The sequence below is a fragment of the Cucurbita pepo genome, chromosome LG05 (assembly GCF_002806865.2).
Source record: "Cucurbita pepo subsp. pepo cultivar mu-cu-16 chromosome LG05, ASM280686v2, whole genome shotgun sequence".
Taxonomy (NCBI): Eukaryota; Viridiplantae; Streptophyta; class Magnoliopsida; order Cucurbitales; family Cucurbitaceae; genus Cucurbita; species Cucurbita pepo.
The window spans coordinates 6,868,460-6,894,803 of record NC_036642.1 but is presented as its reverse complement, the minus strand read 5'-3'; the positions used below and the strand labels follow the sequence as shown (position 1 = coordinate 6,894,803).

Below are 26,344 nucleotides of genomic sequence, written 5' to 3'. Positions count from 1 at the left end.
AATAACAAAAACAATATAGGAAAAACAACAAAGACAAAGCATCTAAGTAGAAACAGAGGAACACTCAAAGGGGAGATCACTCTAAGTTTCAATACCTCGGACATTACCACTTCGTTGATGGATTCAATCTCCTTTGGTACTCAGCTGGTGGACTAAAGGTGTTCTCCATTAAAATCTTATGCAAGACAATAGATAGGCTTATACCTTTATTGTCACTACGAGACCAATTCCAGGCATACTTACAAGACTAAGCAATTTTTCTTATTCTACCGACTCAAAGCAGTGATATAATGATAGGATAACATGAAGAATCTCCTAAGAAAGCATAACAAAGGTGAACAAACTATTGTTTCATTTCTAGTTCATGAATTTTAACTTGCTTAATTTCATTGATAACTAATGTCAGCATGTTCCAACTCCTATACTGTCCTATGGGCAAATGATCCTATGCATCACAATAGAAGAAATTTCTTGATCTAAAATCCGTAAATTCTCAAAAACTAAATTTCATAAGCAAATATGGTTTCCTCAAGTTAAGCTAAACTTAATTTCAAATGGACTCACGAGGTAACCAAGTGATAGTTTTGGGATTAACTAAACATGCATTTGATGCTTTGTCATCTTTTGAACTTCTGTAGCATGAGATGGAAACATAGAGGATTAAAATTTAAATGGTAAAAAGTTGAAGAAATATACTTATTTCTCCTTCTACAATGATGAGCTGAAAAAACAAATAAATATATTGTGTTAGTATCTAAATGGAAAGATTAAAAACAAACAAAATAAAACACAAGAATCCGAGAGAAAATATGTATCCATAGCTGAAATGTCAAAGAAAAAAAATGAAGTGAAACACAATAACATGGAGAAGAAGAAGAAATGGAAAAGCCTAAACCAAATCGAATATATATATTGATAAATTTAGTAAATTTTAAATACAATGAAAATATTGAGATTTATTTAAGTAAACTGAGAAGAAGATGATCTAACTCTGTGACCAGCTCAGCAATCTTGTGCTATTAATAATACAACAATCAAGGTATCCATTTCCCAAATGTAATTTGGCAAAATAGATCATAGATTCTCTACTGATAACTACGAAGTTGTAATTGAAACAGAGACCTGAAGTGATATCATTGAAGGGCAGGAATGCTAAGGGACCCCATTTGAAGCACTCTAGGCATGATCTGTAACAAATGGCCAAACAATGAAGGAATACAAGCACAGAGAGATGCATTTTTCAGAGAAAAAGAGAGGGCGGGAGAATTGTACCTCACCCAACCTAGCATTTATTTTCAGTGATACAAAGTCATCAGCTCTTGTAACACCAACATTTACAATTCCTGTAGCAGCACCTGCCTCGTGAGCCGCTCTGCGAGATTCGATACCACAAGTTAGAGTCTCTCTTTACATGAAACATGATGAATCTCCCCTAGAATTGTCTAGATCCAAAGGATTACGACCATTTAGTTTTTTAATGTATTCTAAACATTCTTGCTTACGTGCAAGTTTAGATATTAGTTTGATGGTTAAATTATGAATTTGTCCCTATGCTTTAGACAAGGTTTCAATTCGGGTCGATGGTTTTAAAAGTTACAATTTAATTCCCATAATGAGTGTTTTAGTCTCAATTTTGGATCTTACTCCTAGTATTCAAAATTTTCAATGAGTAGTACCTGTTTGATAATCATTTGGTTTAAAATATTAAGCTTATAAATATTACTTTTACCTCTGAGTTGTTTTGTTATGTTATTACTTTTTACCCATGTTTTCAAAAACAAAGGCAAGCTATATATATTAATAAGTTGTTTTTTATTTTGGAATTTGAGTAAGAATTTAAATCTTTCTCTAAGAAAGTGAAAACTATGATTAAAAAAATTGGTAGAAAAATAAACAACTAAAAAAAAACAAAACTCAAACGGTTATCAAAATTTTCAAGATAGAGAAGCAAAGAGAGCACCTCACAAGCCGAAAAGCAGACATGGTCATTACAGATGACCCTAATACGAGTAAAGCATCACAATTTCTAGCAGCTTCCATCGCCTTATTAGCTCTATCCTTCGGAACATTATCGCCAAAGAATACGACCTTCAAGTTAATCGGGAAAAAAATGAACACAAAACGTTAGCAAGTAATTGAATAATATGAAATTATAAAAATAAAAGTTTCACTGTTCAAATCTATGCACTTATATAAGCAAGCAAACAATGTATTATCGTAAAGAAAATCTTAATAAGCAAGAAACGCAAATAGATATTTCTCCATGAAACAATAATCAAGGGACATTGACAGATGAGAAATATTTGTCACCCCAAAACACTTAACCAGGCCATAAACTCATAACAGTTGACACTACATTCCAGTGAATTTAGTATGAAAGATAATTTTCTTTTTTTTTTTCTTTTTTCTTTTTTCTTTTTTCTTTTTCTCTCATTACATCGAGAAGTGTAGAAGAGGGAACTGGCCATAGTATCACACTGCTACGATGAGATTGATACCTTGAAGTTCATTTAAAGTTCCAGTTTCCAATAAAATGACATGTCTTCAACCATTTACTTATAGAGCTTGCGTACACTTCAACTATTCTCACGAGCCAACCCTTGACCCTATTACATTTGGTTGTCAAGGAAACTCGCAGGATAATAAATCCTAGTTAAGTAGATACCATGGCTTAAACTCATTCCCTCTAAGCCCTCTATTATTTACCGTCTTTATTGACCACTAGGCTGACTCATGATGGTCTCCCTCCTTGCATTATATTCATGACCCACTCCCACTAATCCGGGGTGGATGAGAGGCTCCATCCACCAAGCTATCTCTAGAAGATAACAAAGTCCTAGTAATCATTACTCCACAACATCTCTGGCCGCATAATCATTAACTACCCACGAACACAACATATTGTCCAATACTGTCAACTGAGTTTCCTTGATCCTCAAAACCACAATAAATAGTTCAGATGCTTATAGTACGTACTCATTTAGTTAATGAAAGAAATGATCTTACATCAGGCTTGAGCACTCCATTGCACTCTTGGCAGGTCGGAATACAAAAGTCCTGCTCCCAAAACTTTTCATCAATTTCAATATCACCATCTGGCCTTTGCTTCATACCAAAGCTTTTGTCTGACCCTGAGCCTCCATCATGCAAACTTTCAATTGCTTCTGCCCACTGTAGCAAAATATATTTGCAGAAATATCTAAATCGGTTTGCATACATTTAATTCCATACTTACGAGTTGGAAATAAAAGTAAATCAGCTGTCTCCAAGAACAACAAATAAAACAACAACAAAAACCTTTGGGTTGAGAGCTTTCACTTGATCCTGAAATGAATTCCTACAAATGGAAAAGCCGCAATCTAAACATATTACTGAATACACAGTTCCATGTAATTCAAGTGGATTACTACCAGCACGATGGTGCAACCTGGAATAAGAGTAAAACTTTCAGTCCCACAAAACTTCTTCAACATACAACTAGAGCTCATCGTGTGAAGAGTGGTTGCTTTCTCGTTACCTATCAACGTTTTGTGTGATCAGTAAATTAATTCGGCCTACTTTTTCAAGAGATGCTAGAGAAAAATGTGCAGGGCCAGGCTGTGCAGCTGTAAATCGTCTCCACCCTGCATAACTCCTTGCCCAATATCGACGACGACTCCGGATTGAACGAACAAACTCCTGCTTCCAAGAAAATCCAACCTTTAAACTTATGAAAGCATAACAAATGTCAAAATATGGTGAACTTTATCATAAATCCAAACTAAAACTCTTCTCATGATTAGTTATAGACTAAAATAAATGAGGATGCTCAAAGATGACTTTCTTTAAAATGTATCCTCATCATCTAATTGTCTCCCAAAACAAAACAATATGGGTGATATTTCGCTGCTTGATTACTCACATCTACGATCTACTATAACTCTTCACCTTGTATTTGTGAGTGAATAAATAATTGATTAGATGCTAGTTGATAACGAAATGGTCGATAATTGGATCAAAAAGAATTTGGTAATGGCGCAAGACTTTGAGAAAGCTCATTTGAAAATAGATTAGAATCTCAACAGACTGGTGCAAAGAAGAAAGGCCAGACAGATAGGTGGAATTGCATTCGGGGATGCCTTTCTTTGACTATTTTATCATTAATGCACGATTAAAGTTAAGCCTAGAAGTACCTAGCTACTAGAGGCCATCAGAAGGCAATCCTATTCAGTTTTCTCATTTTCCATGGTGGTGGCTGATTTTTAAGCAAGCTCATAATCATACCTAAAAGTTTGGATCACGGCTTTCTGGAGTGATTCAAGGTTGGTAAGGATCCTTTTCAAGCTAATGTACAGTGCACTCGCCAAGTTTTTCTTGCTAAGTGCCGAGTATATCAATTAAATTTTATAAAAACTAAGGCCCCATCAAATAAAGTTTTTGTTTCCATTTTCAAGTTTCAAAAACTAGGCTGTTCATAATTTATTTCTTTGTTTGAACACTTTCATTTTAGAAACACTCTCAAAATCATAATCACGTAGTAAAACCTAAAATAAAAAAAATAAAAAATAAATAAAAAAAATTATGAGAAATAAATTTCATTATTTATGAAATATACAAAAGAAAAGAGAGTCAAAAGCCAAAGGACTAGCACTAAAATCCCCAAATGAATAAAAGTGTATAAAAGCTATAAGAATCGAAAGGATAAAAATGTTTACACCAAGATAATGTTAAGAAGCTAACATATTCAAAAACATTATCAAAAGATCTTTCCTTACCATTGGAAATCCTATCGTTTTGCTCGATCATAAAGCCCAAAAAAAAGCCAAACAAATGCATCCAGAGAACTGTTTTATCTTTTGAGAAAGGGTGGTCAGATAGTGTGTAGTGAAGGAGACATTAGAATCACTTGGAAGGGTCATCAACCAATTGAAAGAGGAGAGGATCTCCTTCGAGAAATTCAGAAGTGTTGTTCACATTTGAAATTAGGAAGGTTGTTTACAAAGTAAAGGAAAGCCTGTGCCTAAGTAGGTGAGAGTTTTTCTTTGGGTGTGCATCCAAGGAAAGTTGAACACCAATAATCTGCGCCTTTGCTTATCTCCCAGCTGGTGTGTTACTTGTAAGGAAGGGTTGAAATAGGATGCACATCTCTTTCTTCACTGTGCCCTTGCCCAGGACACTTGGGCCAGATTATTTGAGATCTTTGGCATCCTTTGGTGTTGCTCGAATAGAATTGATGAGGCTACCATTCAGCTAATTTATGGACCCCAATTCAAAAGGCAAGCTAGTTAAGGGGCAAATGTTATGGCTACGTTTTGGAGGATTTAGTTGGGGAGAAATCAGATAGTCTCCAAAGAGAGTTATTCTAGCCTAGAGGGCAAATGTTATGGCTACGTTTTGGAGGATTTCAGCTTAGTTTTTTAAGTAGAAATATATATATTATCAGCATCAAACATAAACTAAGGTTATAAATACCCACTATTCAGTATGGTTACTTCCAAAATTAACAATCGCTTCCATTGCAATATTGATTCTTTTATTTAAAAATGCAGATAAAGTACGTGCTGTGCTATTATCAATACTTTTGTTTCAAAATGTCCAAGCAATATCATCATAACAGTGCAAAAAGAAGGTACCACACATGCCTTCAGATCACCTGATGTGTAATTGGTTTGAAACCAGAACTATAAGCTCCATTCGGGCTGCCGCATAGAGAAACTTTTGCATTAGAAAAGATAAGTGTGGGCGTATTAAAGAAAATGAAAGGTTACATAATCAAAGTATGACCAAAACGTGTTAAGCCAAATAATAGAAAGTGTGTCATCAGCAAAGAAACAAACTGAGGTCTTCAAATCAAGGTAAGGTTAGTTTAAGAAGGCAGAACCAAATTAACAGAAGTTTTGAAGACAGCAAATATAATATTGGATATTGATAATCTATGTATACAAAATTTTAGTTTGATTACAACAGAACATGCATGCACGTGTACACTTGAACTTACTCGCCAGTATGTAGATTCATAAAGGGTGCTCAAAACTAGAGAGACTTTTCTCATTGGATAAGTAGTAAGTGGGGTGTTGATGTTCTGAATGGAGGGAAAACAGATAGTAATCAAATTTAAAAACATAAAAAGGTTTGCTTGGATCAACTGGAAAACTTCAAACCATATAGGGTAGGACAGTATACAATCTGACTGTAATATACCATGCATGAAAGTTTTCATTCTACGCCCCAAAACTGTGTATGAACAAACATGAGACTTGAGAGTTCGGCTAACTCTCTAAATCAAAGTGAACTTGGCAGAATTTGTATACAAATCTAACCTCTCTACGTTTGATGTTCGTAATCATCTCAACGTTAAAACAAATACAGATGAGGAACAAATAAAGGTGGAATATAGGTATGAGAAAGGAAGGGAAGATAGAACCTTCTATAATCAGGAATTCCACATTCTGTACTAATTCCAGCTCCTGTCAATACTACAAGGTTGGAACTGCAGGATGCATAATAGCACAAATCAAAGGAAAATGTGATGTCAATGATGTAACGTCACAAAAGAATAGTTGTTGATTCAAAAATATTAAGAAACCAATAAAGTTATGTAAACTGACCTTTGATCAAGAAAATTATATAAGAGATCAACATCTTTCATGCTAGGAGGATCAGAATCAGGAACGAGCTTCTTGTCCCTCAGCAAGTTTTGGTGAGATTTTTCTACACTGATTGATGAGGAACTAACTGAAAATTTACGTGTTGTTTGGAAATTCCTCGAGAAGTAATAAAGAGATGCCAACCATCTTCCCTTTCTAAGAAATCGCCCACTTTGTCCTCTAGGTTGAACAATATCTATTATTGTTTAGGACAAAATAAATGATCAAGTCATTTATTGGATACTATTAGATATTAAAAATTTCTAATGGAATAGAAGCTCGCTTGCCTCCCATGATGTTTCCAAGTAACTTCCTTGTGGTTGAGGAAGACTACAAGTTCAAAAAATGGAAAAAAAATCAATCAAAAAACAAAGCATAAGGAAACTTCAGCAGTGTGGAGTAAAATCTCTCCTATACAGTTGACAACATGAGTAAGAACAAGAAGAGGCACCAGCCAAAGACAAGGAATTTAGCTTCAGCAAGATGCTAATCTAACACAAATTCTTCAAATATGTTAACTGAATTTAGTGTTTACAGCACTAAGAACCTATTTCTACAGCGCTAGCAATTTATCCTACCTCCAAGTGAATGCTATCCATTTCTTCTACACTTGTTCTTCAATTCTACAAACAATAGAAGATACAATCTCTCCTATATCTTTGGATGATAAGAACAAATAAAAGGCATAAACGCATCACAGATTCACGAGGAACGCAACGAAAAATAAACAATTCAATCCAAAAGAATCCGAAAATGAACAATAACAGCATGAAATGGAGGGAGAATAGAACATACACAGAAGGGTTGATAAAACAGCAAGCGGACGAACATTGGCACCGTTGAGAATTCAAATTTTCTTTTCTGGGGAGAAATCAAGAAGATATTCGAGAGGTGAGTTGTGGTAGATTATTCAGCTGACGTACCAGTCGATCAAGTTTGCGGCATCCGCCATACTTCCACGTTGCATAGCTTTCCACCGGTTGTTCTGCTTCTCCTGGGAATTAGGATGCAATCAATTATATAAACTACATCACTTTTTCCATGGATTTTTAAACATTTCATTTGAATTTTGGAACTTCAAATTGTTTCCGGAAGAACTTCAGAACTTGTAATTTGACCTAATTTACAACCAAATTTTAATTGTAGTATCTTTGTTTATTTGTGTTCATCCAATTTAGAGTCGAGAATATTATTATCAGAATTTTAAGATTATTTATGTAATAGATAATGGTAAAATAATCTAATTAATTAATTAATTAATTAATTAAGTTTAATTAACTATTGATGTTAGCATATTGTTAAAAATTAATAAATTGTAATTAGTTTTATTATTGCTTAAATTATTTATTATTAATATTTTTAAGAAACAATACTTACATAATTTTTTTATTAGATTAAGTTATTTAATTTCCAATATTATGTAAAATATTTATTTTTTTATTAATTAATTAACTAATGTACCAAAATAGTAAATGGAAATAATTTTAGTTTATTCTCTTATATTTAATTAATGATTTAATTTCACTTCTTTAATATTCATATACATTAAACAAAATTAATTATATCAATTAGATCCATATTTTATTCCAACTATTGTCTTTTTCGCGTAACAAAAATTAAAATTTTGATAAAATATATTTTTAGTCTCAAATTTAAACTTGCTGTAATAAAATAGACAAGAAAAAGAGGGCCACCCTCTTTTCTTTTCCGTATACGGCTCAAGTGGCGAAGACCCTTTCCTTCCAGCTTCGCTTTAGCCACGCTTACTACTAGCCTAACGACTAGAGCCAAGCTTCGACCGTGAATGCTCGTCGCTTTTGGTCGCCTTATTCCATCACCCGAGAGAATTTGATTTATAATTGAGTCCCTAAAGCTTAAAATTAATATTTAATTGGTTAATAAAATTTAAAATTGACTACCAATTTATCAAACTTCTTTAATAATTATAAATATTAAAAAAAAAAAAAAAGCCCAACAAGTAAACGATAAGAGAAAGAACTGAAACTTAGAGAAGGTGGGGAAAGAATAGAAAGAAACAAACTTGATATATATTAATTAGAGAGAAAAATGGAAGCCCCATGGTGGCATGGAAAGCAAAGCAGAGACAGAATGGGAATGAGTTAGTTTGGAGGGAGAGCATGAACTGATGATAATCTTTCAGGAGGAAGGAGCTGCATCAAAGGAATGAAGAACCTTCTCCAACATCTTTCTTCTCTGTGAATCAAGAGGGCTCTCTGGTTTGTCAGAGTGGGATATGTTAAGGATGTAAAGCTTCTTAGAAGCCACAAAAGCAGCGGAGAAAACCCGCTTCATCCCCCCTCTAGTGCTGTCGACCGTGTACTCGAACTCGTATACTTGTAGACCTCCCTTACCGGATCTCTCTGCAGCACCAACCACTGCTGCATCCTTTGTACTTTCCTGTATTCATAGAATAAGTAACTAAGATATGGAATCAGTTAATCCCATTTTAGAATGTTGGATTTGGATAACAATAGTGTTCCTTCCATTTTAGGGGTAGAAATAGAAGAGTTAATAACTTGGACTCAACAAGGCTAGTCCGACAGTATGGGATATCCCACAACGGTTGAGGAGGAGAACGAAACATTCTTCATAAGGGTGTGGAAACCTCTTCCTAGCAGACGAGTTTTAAAAACCTGGAGGGAAAGCCCAAATAGGACAATATCTACTAGCGGTGGGCTTGGGCTGTTACAAATGGTATCAGAGTCAGACATCGAGCGATGTGCCAACGAGGAGACTAAGCTCCGAAGAAGGGCAAACACGAGGCCGTGTGCCAGAAAGGACGTTGGGCCTCGAAAGGAGGGTGGATTGGGAGTCCCACATCGATTGGAGAAGGGAACGAGTGTCAGTGAGGAAGCTGGGCTCTGAAGGGGGGTGTATTATGAGATCCCACGTCGGTTGGGGAGGAGAATGAAACATTCTTTATAAGGGCGTGGAAACCTCTTCCTAGCAGACACATTTTAAAGACCTTGAGGGGAAGGCCGAAAGGGAAAGCCCAAAAAGGACAATATCTGCTAGCGGTGAGTTTGGGCCGTTAGACATAGATTACAAATTTAGTATTTGAAGCATCAGTGTGACCGTACATTCTTACGGGGCAAATCATACAATCCAACAGAAAAAAGATCACGAATCAAAACGACAATCATACTAGTTAAACTCGAATGTTATATCATCCCAAAGAAAAAAGAAAACACTCAAATATATTATTTTTCATAGCACTTAAAAGCATCCAACAAAAATCACAGCCAAGCAAGTCTATGTTCCAATCAGTAGGAAATGCCAAAATCTCAAAAGATAAATTACCTTTCGCTTTTCAGCCTGTATAAGTTTGTCAGCCACGAACTGAGGAGTTCCAAACTCCCCAAGACTTGTAAGACGAACCGGGTTTACTACAACACCAACATTGTTGCTTCCTTTATTCTCCTCTTCAAATAAAACTGTTGCCCCTGCTTTATCAACCTTTACCAAGCACACAGTTTCAGACAAAGTCTACTCAAAGGAAAAGCCTAAGAATGCATCACTGTTAGTTCAGAGAGAGATGGCCAAAAACCTTAACCCAAGAAGATGGTCGAAGAAGAGTAAAGCCCTCCTTTGAATCTGTGTATCTCTCAAGCTCCAACTCTTCAGCAAAAACGGCCTCACAAATGCTTGGTGAAAATCCATACAAGAACAATGAGATAACAGAAACATTCAGAGCTCTCCTGCTTGGGTAAAGGACCGGACTTGTGCACAAGTGGCTGCTTCCTAGTATGTGTTTTTGGGTCACATGAGCACTGTGCTGCAAAATTCAGAATTAGATTCTTGGTGAAGATAATGTGATTTTTTCTTAAAGAGAAAACGTGGGCTAGATTTTTATTGAACAAAAAGAATTTGAATGATGAAAACATAGATACGCGAAAACAAAAAGATAAAAGAACAGCTAGTTTCACAAAGTGGGAAGAATAAAGGAGAATTCACTCAGTATAAATAAATAAAAACATAATGGAAAGACAACAAAACTGTTGCTGAGACCAACAATCAACTAGAAAACTGTAGCTGCAGCATACCCAATGGAATCTTTGAACTGTAACATACCATGTACAAAGATCGTTCTTTTCTTCACCATAGCCATATATGGAAGTTTCAAGTTAACCCCTTGTGTATGTGAACCCCGAGTTCACAAACACAAAACCCTCAAATCTATCAATTTCAACTCTAAAGTTTAGGTTAAACACGGATTGCCTCAAGTTCTTTGGCCCACGATAGGATGATCAATCCTATTTGAATATCTTTTTTGCAAGTAACTCAAGTCATGAATTGCAAAAGGATCAAGAAACTCTTAGCTAAACTTGACAAAAAAAATCTCAGCTAAAATTTATTCATGGTCAACTGTTCGAAAAATCAAACGGTCAGGCTCTAGATGACCTTCCAACGAACCAAAATGACATATTATTGATCATGGAAAAATGACAAAAATACTCTTGCTTAATATGTCCTAAAAGGATAATTGAAAAACATTAAAGACGACATCAAATCCTAAATAAATAAAAAAGAAAAAGAATCATAATTTGAAGTCTATATGCCGTTCATATCATGTTCTACCTATCCAGTACGTACCGAAAAATTAATAAAACAGATAACTTCATATTGAAGCAAAATGATCTCTTAAAAATGGAAAAAATTAATGAAATGTCCATAGGAAGTATGTAATTGAACCTTTGTTCCAAAATATGGTATGAATGATCAATGTCCTTTTGGGCAGGGGGATCTGCATCAAAAGCCAACTTCTTATCCCTCAAAAACCTTGTAGGAAGCTTTTGTTTTGACGAGGAACCGTTTGAAAATTTATATGGTGCCTGAAAATTCATTGAGGAGCAATAAAAAGAAATCAGCCGTCCTCCTTTTGCATCTACAGGCCAACTTTGTCTGGATTGAACAATATCTATTCATCACAGTACACAATAAAACATTATTCATCACTCATTTGATACTTCATATAGTTAAATTTAAAACATTAGGGAAAAATACAAGAAAAACCCCCAATTAAATAAAAGCATGCTTGCCTCACAAGATGTTTCCAAGTACCTTCCCTTTGGGTTTGGAGAGTCTACACATTATAAATAATAAAAGTTAGTTGGGGAGGAAGGGAATGGGGTGGGGATGAAGAGGTTATGAACATAGGGGATAAAAAGACAAAGAAAATTGCTAGAAAACTCAGTAATGAATTCGAACGAAGAGGTATACTACACAACAAACATGTAACAATCTAAGCCCACCGCTAGTAGATATTATCCTTTTTGGGCTTTCCCTTTCGGGCTTCCCCTCAAAGTTTTAAAACACATCCGCTAAGGAGAGGTTTCCACACCCTTATAAAAAATGTTTCGTTCTCCTCCCCAACCGATGTGGGATCTCACAAAACATGACTTAGGACTTTCGGTTGACTATAGCATAATAAAAGAATTTAACTCAATTCACCTACTTCAGCCATGACCTTCACATAAAAATGTTAAACATGTTATATTATACATTGGGCCAACAAGTTTCAACAATGTAGTGAAAATTAGAGGGGCATTCTTTGCCTTTCACAATGATTTTTATATTACACTACATCAGTGAAAAGATGATGCAATGGATTTTATAGGATACATGTTCAAGTCGATTTTGCAATTCTTGCATCCAAAAGTCTGTATATACAGAACAAATCTCTGAACGGAGAATGTTGTCCATACAAAGACCAGTTTCTTGATTTCTACTAATGATTCAATGTTCAATTCGAAAATCGTGTCATTGAAATCCAGCCGAGAATACATCAATTACATCATAAGCGCTAATCAGGACAATTCAAAGAACATCGCCACTAGTAGAGATTAGAAAACACGAAGAATCATGAACATTGTCGATAAATATGAATCTGAGAGGTTGAAAAAATGGAGCATACATGGAAGAAGAGTATGTTGGATGGAAACTGGAGGAGTGTCGCCATAGCCCAAGACGATTGGTTCCACCTCCGCGCTGCTTTCTCTTCGAACTCTGCCTCTGTGCGTATGGTCTGGATAGACTTGTAATGGATGCTCCGTCTGACGTCCACGTTTATTATTGTTTTCCTTAAATTAATATAATTACTTTTATTTATCTCAAAAATACTTTTTTTTTTATTATTTTTTAATTTTTTAATTTCTAATTTTTAATAGAAATTAGTAATTTATTTTTAAAATATTCATTAATATTAACTTTATTAAAAAATTAAATAATAATAATAATAACATCAAATTTGTATTTAAAAAAAATAGATTCTTATTCTTTTAAAATTAATATTAATATTACTTTGGAGAGAGTTAATTGGGTCGGGTTGGGCCGGCCCGGTTCGGCAAGAATTAACCGGAAACGAACAAAGAACCAAACCGCTCTACTTTCATTACAGTTATTATTATTATTTTAAATGTTTTTCCTGTTTCCGTCCCAGTTTCGGCTCGTGCTAACGCACGTGCCGCTATTTTTTATTATTTAATTTTTATTTTTAATAATTTATAATTTTCTTTTTAGAGCTTCTGGTTCTTCTCAGTTTAGGTTTAGGGTTGGCTTTCAGACTTCCAGACTTCCAGACTCCCTCGCTTTCCATAACAGCCGCCGACGCCCTCCACCTGCCGGACTTTAGCTGCCTAGTTCCACAGACGTCGACGTTGCAGTTGCCGTCGCCGCCGCCGCCGCCGCCACCCACTTATCTTCTTCTCTCTCTCTGCTGCAACCACACGTCAGCACGCTAGTCGAAACAAGTATTTCGGTTTCGTTTGATTGTGTTCTAATTCTCGTGGTATGTTTATTTACCTTCATACCAAACTTGTTTGTTCTTTACGTTTTTATTTTCTCCAATTATTTTTGTTTGAATCTTTTATTCAGTTGTTCTTTTGTTTCAGGCTTGAACCTCGCCCTATTCCCAGGCCCCACTGTGGCAGTAGGATCTCAGTAGGGTTTGGGTAATAATCATGGGGATGGAATTGGAAAATGGCCAAGCTCAGTTCCAGGATATGGAGGGCGTTAACTTCACAGATTCTCAGTTAGTTGATTTCATCAGGGGGTTTCTTGGTTCAGTGTCACTGGTATTGTTCCATTAACACCGTTTTTTTGTTCTTTACTTAAAAAGAATGGTTTTTAAATCTTTGAGTTGCACGATATGCTTCCAAGTTCTCACTGCTAATCAATTTATGAATTACTTACAGTAGCTTTTCAATTGGTATAGGGAAATACTGATGGATATAACCAGCTTGTTGGTGTTATACACCATAGGGAACGACTATCCCCTGATGAGGTTGCCTTGCTCGTGGTATGAACTTTAAGATCACTGCTGTTTTTGACCAATGATGCGAGATTTAATTCCATACTAACTAGCTTTTAATTCACCTGATGCACTAACAGACATGTTTGAAGGCACTATGTGGAGCAGTTTCTTTTATAGACAACGCTCTCCATGAATCTTTGCTTGCAGGAGTAAGTTTATCACTAAACTCCGTGTCTGTATCCTGCAATTTTCTTGTTGTAATGGAAATTCTGTTTCAGATTTTTAAAATGAGCTTATGGGATTATGGACCTAACGTGATGGATGCCCTGGTTGAACTTATAACATCCCTGGTACAAGCATTTATGATACTATAACTCTCACTCTTTCTTGAGGTTTCCTTAATAGTTCCATGATCTCAAGGCTTTTTGTCTTTTTAATATTTCAGGCTGTTTCAAGTGGAAAATATGTGGATTCATGCTTGGATATGCTTGTTAATAATTTCATGCCGCCCCATTACTACAAGGATTTACTGAAGAAACCACATGGTCTTATCAGAAAGGATGAAGTTTTTTCTCGAGTGCACACAGCTTTAAAAGACATCTCGGACTTGGTGCCTCTTGCACCCTTGAGATTAGAGCAAATAGTTGTCAATAAAATGCAGAGAGTCTTTTTCAAAGAATCTGTGAGTTGAATTTATAGCTTAAAGTTGCCCAAGAGGAATCTAATTGAAAATTGTGCTTTTTTCTAACTAGTTATCTTCAGTTTAAATTATCATTTTGGTTTTCGTACTTTGGTTTCCTTCAATTTTAGTCCTTGTATTTACAAATGTCAAATTTTAGCCCCTACGTTTTCAAAAAGAAAAAATCTTAAAATCAGTCATTCAATGTTCAATTTTTATTAATTGGTTAAATAATAATAGTACAATAGATACTAAATATTTTTTGAAAAATCTATGAATAATTAGTTTTATGATTGCATGTTTTGTAAAGAAAGTATTGCTAATTATAGTTATTTTTCTGCCCAAATTTGACTTTTTCATGACCATTGAATGACTTGGAAATTTTGTGTGACTAAATATTTTTTGAAAAATCTATGAATAATTAGTTTTATGATTGCATGTTTTGTAAAGAAAGTATTGCTAATTATAGTTATTTTTCTACCCAAATTTGACTTTTTCATGACCATTGAATGACTTGGAAATTTTGTGTGAAGCTGAATGCCCTTTTTTTGTTTCTATGCTTTGGCAGACTGAAATTTTTTATTCCTAGATTTATTTCTTTAAAGGACCCTTCAAAATATATAGTTTGAACTGGAACAATACCTGTATGATTTGTAGTTGAAATATATTTACTAAATGCTAAATTTATTTAATCTTTGAACCTACAAAATCCTCTTCCTATTTTTACGAATAAATGTGTAAATATGAACTGGATGGCATAAACCATAAAAAAGTCAGATATCATAAAGATGGTTACATATTCAAAGGCTCTGGTCAGATGCTTCTTGCTTGCATAAGATAGAGATTGCTTTGATTTCTTTCTGGAATATTTTCTAAAAACTTACTTTTTATTTCACCTTCAAAACATTTGCACCCTTAGTTAGAAATTTGTTTTGTGGTTGTCCTCCACTTACATCTGTTTAACCTTAATGTAGTTGACCTCAGTATATGTGGAGAACATGTTGAGGTTGGAAAAAGGTTCATTGAGCGAATTTGTTGGGAGAAAGATCTTAACAGCGCTGGTAGATAAGCTTTTAGATTTGGATGTAAGTCGAAACAAATATTTCAGTGAATAAGTTGTTTGAATTCACATTTGTTTATGTGATCACTGAAGAATTATAATGAATTTTAACCCTCTGGCAGGTGGAGATTGGGTGGGATGATATCTTACAAGATGATTTCAGTAAAGGAATCTTTGAGATTGAACTCGAAGATGATGATGAAATTACCGATGATATTAATGAGGATTTTATTGAGGTAAGATACAACGTCTAGGCTGGATAAAGAAATATATTTCTTCAACTAAGTTGTAATGGCACTCGATCCCTTTTTTAGCTTCCCTTCTTCGTTGTTTTGTCTCGTTTGTTTGTTGTGGTTGGCATTTGTTTCATTATTCTCTTTACATACAAATTATAATCTTCTAGTATATGTATTAACGGATCTGAAGTAAAAGCTAAATATCTTTGGGGTCTGCAATACTTAAATATTTTATCAAAGTCATGTTTTTTCAAACATTATTCCATTTTGATTGAAAAATTACTTACATGTTTTCCTTCTGCTATATGTTTTGATTATATTTCTTTTATTCATGTTGTTATTTGCTGGGTTGAATTTGAGCTTATTTTGCCAGCTTCCTAGCGAACTAAGTCGTAAGAGCTTAACTGGAAATGTGATTGCTGAAACTTTAGATAGTTTGATCGTTCTAACATTTGAACATCTTGAATCATGTGAACGTGATGGACGATTGAATGAGGTACGTTCTGTGTAGTTTATTTCATTTTCCTTTTTATTTGTTCTCAATTTTTTTTATTTATATTGCAAATGAGTAATTTTTCATTGTTTCTTTAATGTGGTGGTTAGGTTTTTGAAATTTTACTCCTATCTTTTCAAAGAACTGTTCTGACTGCTTACAAGTCTAAATTCGCCCAGGTAATTAACATGCCCTTGCCCCTTATTCTGTGTCGTTGCTTATTTACTCTGGCTCAGTGAGCCTTCATTTTATATATTTTTTTAAAAAGGTGGAAACTGAATCACACTTTTGATGTTTTTTCTTGGCAGTTTGTCATATTCTATGCTTGTGCATTAGATCCTGAAGTTTGTGGTGCAAGATTTGCCGTTACGCTAGCAGATATGTTTATTTCATGCAATGATCCTCCACTTACCAGGTATTAAAAAATCTTGTGAAAGCTATGTTCTCTAGCGTTTGTGAGATTCAGAAAAGATCTGATAGTGGTGCGCCAACGTAGTTAATTTTGCCCTGTCTTGGACACATTTTCATTTTTTATATGAATGAAATTAAGGAATATATTTTTGTGGTATTGTGCAGGATGAGTGCTGTTTCATATCTTGCGAGCTATTTGTCTCGTGGGAAGTTTCTGTCAACCTCTTTGGTTACCACTATATTGAAAAGGTTCACTTGTCAATATTAACTATGTTTCTGTGATGAAAAACGTGAAACTGATAGAATTAAAATGGGGAGGTTTAATTATTGTGGCTTTAAGTCTAATTTTGCCTCTAATTTTTTCAGACTGGTGGATTGGTGTTTAGAGTATGGCAAAACGCAGCATGTTGACCTAAACCCAAAGGCTCATAAAGTATTTTATTCTGGTTGCCAGGTATGCAATGTTTGGACTCGTTTTGCTAGATGCACGTATCCTAAAGCACATAGCATTATCCAATAGCATAAATGAACATATACGGGTTCCCAAATTCTAAATCATACATTTATAAACATACCTCATGCTCAAACAAGGGATAGTATATCAACTAGGGTATGCTGGAAAACTTATAAACATATTAACTCTATAAGAGTTCACAATTTTGCACTGTGGAAAGTTACGAAACTAAGTATCGTGCTAAACCATAAACAAGTTTCATAGGCTTAGCAAACTAGCTTAACTAGGCTTCTAAACACGATATCTACTCATTTGTCCAGTGTCTTAATGTTGCCTACAAGTATTTCTTTAAATTTAGGCAATGTGGTTACATATTTGTTTGTCAACATCTCGAGCTTGGTTTGGGTCTTTAAGAATTTCAAAGTCTCCAAAATTCCTCAATATGACTTAAATTATGTCAAAAGAATAGATCGGGTGAAAATGGCTCGAAGACCAACATTTTGAATTGCTTCCTTGGAGGATGAACTTCATGGATGTTTTGGTCAAGAAGGAAAGCTGGCGTACTAGCAGTTTTCTGTTTACACTCTGATTTAATGGCTTTTTATCTAATAATTTATTTTCCACAGGCCATAATGTATGTGCTTTGCTTCCGGATGAGATCGATTTTGGAGATTCCACGGCTTAAGTCACAACTTCTGCTTATGCCTATAGGTCCAATCTTGACACACAGATTGGGCCCACTGAAGGTATGTAATTTGTTGATCCCTTGATCTTTGATTGTCTTCATTTATTTATTTTTCTTGGATTTGTCTGTTTGATGTTCCTTGTACCTAAAATCAATGTTAAACGAGGTAAATATTTTCTGTATCCCGAGTAAGCATATGGACTCTGCAGCCTGAAGCATCAAATTTAAAACGTCATTACTTTTCGATTGATGCAATAAAACAATAATCGCCCTCATAGATATCGTACCTATGCACTAAGGTACAAATGTTTAGAAGTTCATATTTTGGCTTTGGAGCTTGACATCTTTAATTATAATTGTCACTCCTGTCCAGTGCCTCAATATGAACTCTACATATCGGGACTCTCTGCTATAGCAGTGTGATGTTGTCATGAACCTCCAAATAGATTTGAACTGCTGCCTGAAACTTTGTTCTGTACAATTTTCTTCTACAAATGTTATTTAAAGCATTTTTATTCAACAGGTTTGCCTACCTTCTATTGTCGAGGAATTTCTTCGGAAAGCAAATGATGCCAATTTATTCACACCATCAGAGACTTTTATATTCAATGGTTTACTGGAGTCTGAATATTCAAAGACTTTTGGTGGAATGGAAAGGCTTGACATGTTTTTCCCATTTGATCCTTGCCTATTGAAAAGATGTGACAGGTTATACTCTTTAATATTTATTGATACTTCTTTATTAGCCTTTTAAGACAACAGAGTTGATAAAAGCATCACATTACAAATAACATACAGTAGAATATAAGTTAAAATCATTTTGCTTATTGTGAACCATGCTCAAAAGTGACTGATAGTTTGTTGTTCCCCTTCGTCTATGAAGATATCTTCGACCATATTTTGTGTATTGGTCGATGGTTAGACCTTCATACGATGAAGAAGAAGACGACGACGACGACGAAGGTAGCAGTGACGAAGATGTTGCTGAAGTTTTTCCAGATAGAATCGAGGAAAACCTTATGGACGGCGAAGCAATGGCAAGAAGCTACGATGATAGGGAATTCGATCTCGATGAATTTGATTCTGCATTAAACAAAATGTCCATCACACCAAGAAATTCTATTCTGTACAGGCGAGATTCGGTTCAAATGCCCTCACGAATCCTACCCTCCACAAGTCCAGGATCATTGTGGTAAATCCTACCCTCCACAAGTCCAGGATCATTGTGGTAAGCAAGAATCTCATTTGGAATAAATATAGGTATGTGGAATGCAAATGAGAATGGCTTGGCTTGGCTGAATGCAAATCTAGGTTGGGTTATTGGGGTTCGTGTTTATTTTATAAAATGTGTATGATAGGGCGAGTGATGTTGGGGTTCAGTTTTGTTTTCTCAGTCCTTTTTCTAGCTTTGCATCGCTTTTATGAGTAGTAATTAATTGCCCTTGCTTTTCTTTACGCTCCACGCTTGTAATAGCTGTGCAGCAAGTCATCAAATACAGCTATCATTTTGTTCATGTCTAAATGATATCTCTTATTAGTTACTGAACTTAGCTTATAACGCAATTTAGCCTTGTTTTTCACTCTTATATTATGAATGATAGGTTTTAAATGAGATCATAATATTCAATATATTTATTTAGTTAATTATTGATGATTGGTTTTTAATGAGATCATATTATTTAATATATTTATTTAGTTAATTAGTGATATCCGAGGTGAAAATGATTTTTGTAGTTGATTCAATGAATAAGAAGTTATAAATATAATGTTTCACAACATTAAAGGTAGGTAGATTTCACAAATCAAATAGTAAGCGATAAATGTAATGTTGCACGACGTTAATGATAGGTAGATCAGTAAGTTCAAACACGTTTTTATTACTTGAATAATGAGTCAGGTATTAGGTCTATTAACATTAGTATATGCTTTATATTTAAATTTAAATTTAAATGATATCAAAATTAGTATATATATATATATAATATTTATTTATTTATTATGAGATTGTATGACATTTAAAATGTATTGTAAATAAAAAATATATATTTAATATTCAAAAGTTTTATTTTAGATGACCCAATATAATCACTAAAAGACCTTTAGATAAAACTAAAATATTCGAAAAATTAATTATGAAATAAAATAAATATATGTATATATAATTGTATGTTTTTTTTTTAATTAACAATAAATTTGGATGAATTCTTAATTTTAAAATAATTTATAAATAAGAACACAATCATAAAATTTTTATTTATTTAAACCCAATTCAATGGGTTGGATTGTTACTTCAATTCTTAATTTTTTTTAAAAAAAAAAAAACTCATATTTGCATTGCCATATTTTCAACTTAATTTATTTATTATTTATTTTTATTGTTTAAAATTTCACTCACATTTATAGCATTTTATTTTATTTTATTTATTTTATTTTTATCAAATAAAAAAAAAAAAGAAAATGTGAAATAGAGAGAGGACGAGGTTAGAGAGGGAACCGAAAAATTGAAGAGAGTTCGAGAGAGAGAGAGAGAGTGTGTTTGTTGCTCTCAGTCCCGAACTTAGAAGCCTAAGCCTTTCTTCTTCTTCCACCTTTCTCCATTTTTCTTTCTAGGGTTTTGGCGTAGGGTTTTCGACGTCCGTATCTCCATCGAAGTCAGCGACGATGCACGCTCCAGTTCTCGTTCTCAGTGCGCCTCTTTCTCTCTTTTTTATTTTTCGTTTTGTTTTCTTCCATGATTTCGTTTTCTGTTTCTTCGATCTCAAATCGAATGGGGACTGTGTTGATTTTATTAGCTATTTTGAATGTTTTCCGAACATTTCGACTTCTTGATTCATCTGCATCTCCTTGTTGTTTCTCATTCTCTGTGTTAAGACTTTTGAACTGTTTTGTGTGTTGGTGAATTGAGCAGAAGATTCTTTAAAACGTGAGTCTGGAACCAAGGTTCACCATGCTAACATTCAGGCTTCTAAGGTTTGTGTAATTTGCTTCTTCTTACATTTACTTATTTCTCAAGTTCGTACCATTTTGTAGCATTTTCATTTGTCTTGCAGGCTGTTGCTGATATCATTCGTACCACGTTGGGGCCGAGATCTATGTTGAAGATGTTACTTGATGCTAGTGGAGGTGTTTCCATTTTTTCCCCCTTTTCTTTCGAAAAAAAGAACTTAATGGTCAGATGGAAAATGAAACTATTTTGATATTGCTATCATAAGTTTGATATTATTCTGTCAATGTTTAATTGTTTCAATTAGCATCCAGTTATTCCCATCTTATGAAAATTGAAACGAACATGGTTTTGTTAGTTTGTCTTCCTGACTACTCTCTCTGGATTCAACAGGAATCGTTGTCACCAATGATGGAAATGCCATTCTCCGGGAGTTAGATATTGCACATCCTGCAGCAAAAGTATGTTTTCTACCAATTTTCTTTTGCTATATTTCTAGCCTTGTACCCTTGTATTGTTTGCTATGTTCCTTTTTTTATCTTACCAAATTAGGGCTTGTACCTGTTACTTCCCTTCTTTTTTTACTTTTCTGTTTGTTGCTTTACCAATTTGGCATGACCTGGCTTTTTGCTGCTGACAGTCGATGATTGAACTTAGCCGCACACAAGATGAGGAAGTAGGAGATGGAACTACATCGGTTATTGTGCTTGGTATGTATTGGATCAGTGTATAATGCTTTATTTTTGCGAGAGAGCAATTAACCATTGATATATTCTGAGTGGGTTTTCAATTTTGTTTTTCTTGTATGGGGGAGTATTTTGGGATGTTTGGTGGGGACTTCAATCTCTCTCTCTCTCATTCTCTCTCCCTTTTGGTGATTTAATCTATACATTAATGACGATACTCGTTGACTTGATTCAATCTCTTTTTTTTTTTTCTGTCTTATTCTAACTTTTAATTTTGAATGTTGAAGCTGGTGAGATGCTTCATGTTGCTGAGGCCTTCATTGAGAAAAATTATCACCCAACAGTTATTTGCCGGGGTAATTTTCATTTTCCAGCTGTTGGTTTCTTCTTGGATATTGATCATAATGTGGTCCTTACCAACTTATTTTCTTTGCTATAGCCTACAATAAAGCACTGGAGGATGCACTTGCTGTGCTTGATAAAATAGCAATGGACATCGATGTGAAGGATCGTAAGTTACTTGAATGTCCTTATACATTTCAGCTGTCGAGTGAAATGGCTACCGCATATCATGTTTTCTAATTTAGATGCCAGATGCTGTAATTACTCAATATCATAATCAGAGAAAATACTGATACTTCAATATATTTCCTCTCAAACAATTTCTGTTTTTTTCTTTCCATCTAAGCTTATGTGACACTAATTGTAAAATCTCTACCTTACTAATGAGACTATCATGTGGCAGGCACTGCTATGTTGGGACTGGTCAAAAGCTGCATAGGCACTAAGTTCACAAGTCAATTTGGAAATTTGATCGCTGTAAGATCCTAATTCTTCTGCCTCATATTGTTGTGCAATTTCTGTTTACATATTTTTCTAATCTTCTGTGTGGATCATGATAAGTTGTAATATGCTCCATCTCTATAATAGAGCTTTATGAATTTGTTGGGGAAGAAAAACTTAAAATGTTGATTGTTTGGCTGTTCCTTGATCTTCTTGTTTGATGAGGATGCCGGATCTTTAGATTCATTGTTAAATTTTTAAGAGGGACTTGTCTAGATCTGTTGCTAGATTTGTTTTCATTTTGCAACACATATCAGTGTGTATACACAGTGAGAATCTTATTGGTAGATCGTGCAAGTTTTCTAAAACATCTAAAATTTTCATATAACTTGTGGAATGTTGAGGTTTTGTATATTTAGCTATGTTATTGGTCATTTTCCAGGACTTAGCAATTGATGCCACTGCAATTGTCGGTGTTGATCTTGGCCAAGGCTTACGTGAAGTAGACATCAAGAAGTACATAAAGGTTGAGAAAGTTCCAGGTGGTCAGTTAGAANCAGGTGGACAGTTAGAAGATTCAAGGGTTCTTAAAGGAGTGATGTTTAACAAGGATGTTGTTGCCCCTGGAAAAATGAGAAGAAAGATCGTCAATCCACGTATTATTCTTCTCGACTGCCCCCTAGAATACAAAAAAGGTGAAAACCAGACTAATGCTGAGTTGGTCAAAGAAGAAGATTGGGGAATCCTGCTGAAAATGGAAGAAGAGTACATAGAAAACATATGTGCACAGATAATCAGATTCAAACCTGATCTGGTTATTACGGAGAAGGGCCTCAGTGATTTGGCTTGCCATTATCTGAGTAAAGCTGGTATCAGTGCAATTAGAAGGTTGAGAAAGACTGACAATAATAGAATAGCCAAGGCATGTGGTGCTGTAATTGTGAATAGACCTGATGAGTTACAGGAATCAGATGTTGGGACTGGTGCTGGATTGTTTGAAGTTAAGAAGATAGGGGATGAATTTTTTGCATTTATAGTGGAATGCAAGGATCCCAAAGCTTGTACTGTGCTCCTGAGAGGTGCTAGTAAAGATCTTTTGAATGAAGTAGAAAGAAATTTGCAGGTAATTTAATCTTTCGTTGCAATGTTGGGAGGATCTTTTTGATGTTCTTTCCCATACTTAGCACATCTGTCATTTTCTTGATTCAGGATGCCATGTCTGTAGCAAGGAACATAATAAAAAATCCAAAACTTGTTCCTGGTGGCGGTGCTACTGAGTTGACTGTATCTGCTACACTGAAGCAGAAGAGTTCTTCTATTGAAGGCATAGAAAAGGTAATCCTTAATCCTTCGTGGAGTGTGTTATCCTCTCTTTTCTTGAAATGTGGAATGCTCATAATCTACATGTTTAGCATGCATATTATTGGGTATTACCGATTTAATAGAAAACTGTCTTGATTTTTCGATGTCGATAAGTATTTTGGACCGACCTTGTATCTAGTGGGCCGCCCATTACTTTGCCAAATTTATGGGAGTCATTGTTCTTTCACATGATTTATATCAAGCCCTTCACATGATTTGCTTGGAAGCTTTATTTTGTGGATTGCTGCCCTAGCTTTTGTGGTTAAATTGCAATTTGTTTCCCATGTGTGATTGAAACAGTGGCCTTATGAAGCTGCTGCCTTAGCTTTTGAAGCCATACCGCGAACTTTGGCACAGAATTGTGGGGTGAATGTAATAAGAACTATGACAGCGTTGCAAGGAAAGGTATTGAACTTTGTTGTAACACATGATATGTTGTAGCCAGGCTTCATTTCTGACAACTATTATGTGTTGATTTTGTCTGATTTTCTGCCACTTTTTAGCATGCCAATGGTGAAAACGCATGGACAGGCATAGATGGAAACACTGGTGAAATCACTGACATGAAAGAGCGTAAGGTATGATTTCCTTTTCCTAGCCATAATCTTCCCTCTACCAAGGGTAACTTTTATAATAAATTAGGCCTCTTTACGTCCTATGTCCAAAAATTGAAAAACGATTCATGAGGTTTGAAAATTGTAAATATAGGGACTGTTGTCATTTGAACTAGTTTGAATGGAAATTTAATGCCTCTTTGGTCCTTAAGAGATTACTAACTTGTACATGCCCGACAATTTATGATGTTGAGTACTGTAACCAATATCTTGCTTGAATTCAATAGTAAATTCAGAAGATGACAATGACATAAGAGTTCTATTTTCCTCTTACATCCGTGCTGTTCTGGTGATTGTGGGTTTTGAATTACTATTTTTCCTTGGGACTGAACTAAGTTTTGCACTTTATCATGGCCTTATTCAGATTTGGGATGTGTATAATGTCAAGTCGCAAACATTTAAGACTGCGATAGAAGCTTCCTGCATGCTGCTGAGAATTGACGATATTGTTAGCGGCATTAAGAAGAAACAGGCACCAGGTGCAGGTCCATCAAAGCCACAAATTGAGACGGAAGCTGATGCAGATAATGAGCAAATTCTCCCCGAGTAAATTTTTTGTTCAAACTGCACTTTAACTTATTTGAGTTCTTCCATATATTTTGGGGGTAGTTTTCGTAGCCTTCCAATGGTGTTATCGAGCTGGCGAGCAATTGGGGTGGGTCCGATTCTTCAGAACTTTAAAAGGTTCCTTGTGTTTTCTTAGGTTGGGACTTCTTAGATATATGGTTAGCGTATGAATACAATTTTGTTACCACCGTTTTGTTTTTGGGTTGATGTTTGAGATAGTTATTTAATATTTCAATTTACACATGGAATTTTATGTTTCGCGACAAAAAAAACTCTCTTAAATTCGTCTAGAAGTGTGAGTACTGTTATGTACAAAACAGAGTTTGAGAAGTTGGACGTGAGGAACTTGTTTACTTGGACGCACAGTGGCAAGTGTCTTGTTTAGAAACATAATAGTTTTGAACGGCTTGTCAACATGGTCTCTGTACTATGGTTGAATTTGGGATTGGTGGCATAATTTGTTTCTCTTTTCCCCTCCCTCTTGTGCTATGATAGACTTTGGAACTTGGAATTTGGAATTTGCTCTCTAACCTTAACTCTTCTGTAAATTATGGGATATGATTTCGTAGACAGAAGAGATGATTACTTCACTCTGAATTAAGACTTTAAAGTCATCTTTCATTCTATTGCACATCAGTCTCCTCTACTATTGCACATCATTCTTTCATTCTCAAAGAATTTAAAGTCATCTTTGTAGCTGTATATCTTGTTTTGTAGCATTTTTGTTTCTCCCCAAAGCTACGGCGGTTGCATATTGCTCAATGTGGATCTTATGACATAAAATAGTTAAATATAAATGTGGATATTTTATGATATTTAAATGTGTCTCAACTAAGATATTATATTAGATATTTAATTATACTATTTGAAAAAATTTCTTCCAAAATCACTATTGGGTTGAGCTAAAAGATATTTCCACGCATTATCATCCTTTGAGGGGAAGAATTCGTGTGGTCGAGTAAGTTGATTAAGAACTCATCAAATCTTTTTCCATGTTTAAGTTGAGTGTTAATTCCCAACAAGTAAGCAATTTTTTATTGACCTAAAGGTCAAAAATTTAAATATCTACTTGCATATGCTGCNCTATTATTGCATTTCTAAAAACTTGATTCAATGAGTAACATCTATGTAAAAGGATAATTTTTTTTTTAATATCCAGGTTGTAATTATTTTCTTAGTGTGCTTGGACTTAAAATAGATAATCAAAACAAATTTTGAAGTAATTTTTTAAAAAAAAAGTAATAATAATAAATAAATAAATAACAATTTGACAATTTAATGTGTTTAACAATGATCAAAAGTGCTTCTTTAATTTTAATAAATAAAAAGTAACTTCAAAATTTTGAATGAATTTAAATGAATAAAAAGTAATTAATATCTTAAAAAATATGTAGTGAAAATATAATAATAAATAATAGAATTACTTTTGAATATGGTGCAACAAAAAAAATTTGTTATTTGAATCGCTTTT

At 34.5% G+C, this 26,344-nt stretch overlaps 4 protein-coding genes across 9 annotated transcripts; 2 read left to right on the top strand and 2 right to left on the bottom strand.

Moving 5' to 3' along the window:
- Window positions 1-477: 477 nt before the first annotated feature.
- LOC111795902 (NAD-dependent protein deacylase SRT2) lies at window positions 478-7,768 on the bottom strand. 3 transcript variants are annotated; one of them, XM_023678534.1, is made up of 12 exons: window positions 7,422-7,768; window positions 6,914-6,956; window positions 6,588-6,822; window positions 6,404-6,469; window positions 5,633-5,678; window positions 3,518-3,678; window positions 3,298-3,427; window positions 3,007-3,171; window positions 1,961-2,088; window positions 1,273-1,372; window positions 1,123-1,187; window positions 478-721 (listed from the first exon to the last, which is right to left on the bottom strand). In XM_023678534.1, exons 1-11 carry the CDS (start codon window positions 7,455-7,457, stop codon window positions 1,134-1,136), a joined length of 1,164 nt encoding a protein of 387 aa, XP_023534302.1. In that variant the 5' UTR covers window positions 7,458-7,768; the 3' UTR covers window positions 478-721; window positions 1,123-1,133. The 3 variants fall into 3 exon arrangements, with proteins under 3 accessions (XP_023534302.1, XP_023534303.1, XP_023534301.1); XM_023678535.1 differs by lacking the exon at window positions 478-721 and adding an exon at window positions 7,205-7,283 and having other exon boundaries at window positions 885-1,187; XM_023678533.1 differs by lacking the exon at window positions 478-721 and having other exon boundaries at window positions 885-1,187.
- An 881-nt stretch (window positions 7,769-8,649) lies between these two features.
- Window positions 8,650-12,685, bottom strand: LOC111794699 (psbP domain-containing protein 2, chloroplastic). 4 transcript variants are annotated; one of them, XM_023676809.1, is made up of 6 exons: window positions 12,537-12,685; window positions 11,709-11,732; window positions 11,340-11,565; window positions 10,195-10,417; window positions 9,948-10,103; window positions 8,650-9,044 (listed from the first exon to the last, which is right to left on the bottom strand). In XM_023676809.1, exons 1-6 carry the CDS (start codon window positions 12,604-12,606, stop codon window positions 8,784-8,786), a joined length of 960 nt encoding a protein of 319 aa, XP_023532577.1. In that variant the 5' UTR covers window positions 12,607-12,685; the 3' UTR covers window positions 8,650-8,783. The 4 variants fall into 4 exon arrangements, with proteins under 4 accessions (XP_023532577.1, XP_023532578.1, XP_023532579.1 ...); XM_023676810.1 differs by having other exon boundaries at window positions 11,709-11,730; window positions 12,562-12,685; XM_023676811.1 differs by lacking the exon at window positions 11,709-11,732 and having other exon boundaries at window positions 11,340-11,479; window positions 12,562-12,685.
- A 525-nt stretch (window positions 12,686-13,210) lies between these two features.
- LOC111795388 (RNA polymerase I-specific transcription initiation factor RRN3-like) lies at window positions 13,211-19,435 on the top strand. The gene is made up of 17 exons (XM_023677786.1): window positions 13,211-13,434; window positions 13,538-13,720; window positions 13,861-13,944; window positions 14,037-14,108; window positions 14,178-14,249; window positions 14,345-14,581; window positions 15,553-15,663; window positions 15,761-15,874; window positions 16,248-16,370; window positions 16,478-16,546; window positions 16,676-16,782; window positions 16,944-17,027; window positions 17,145-17,232; window positions 17,859-17,978; window positions 18,441-18,625; window positions 18,801-19,109; window positions 19,146-19,435. The coding sequence occupies exons 2-17, from the start codon at window positions 13,607-13,609 to the stop codon at window positions 19,147-19,149; spliced, it is 1,893 nt and encodes a 630-aa protein (XP_023533554.1). The 5' UTR covers window positions 13,211-13,434; window positions 13,538-13,606; the 3' UTR covers window positions 19,150-19,435.
- A 1,004-nt stretch (window positions 19,436-20,439) lies between these two features.
- On the top strand, window positions 20,440-25,132 carry LOC111795387 (T-complex protein 1 subunit gamma-like). Its single transcript, XM_023677784.1, has 13 exons — window positions 20,440-20,603; window positions 20,826-20,887; window positions 20,968-21,040; window positions 21,255-21,322; window positions 21,502-21,571; window positions 21,835-21,903; window positions 21,987-22,058; window positions 22,293-22,366; window positions 22,773-23,453; window positions 23,540-23,665; window positions 23,993-24,097; window positions 24,196-24,270; window positions 24,671-25,132. The coding sequence occupies exons 1-13, from the start codon at window positions 20,579-20,581 to the stop codon at window positions 24,854-24,856; spliced, it is 1,686 nt and encodes a 561-aa protein (XP_023533552.1). The 5' UTR covers window positions 20,440-20,578; the 3' UTR covers window positions 24,857-25,132.
- The last annotated feature ends 1,212 nt before the right edge of the window (window positions 25,133-26,344 follow it).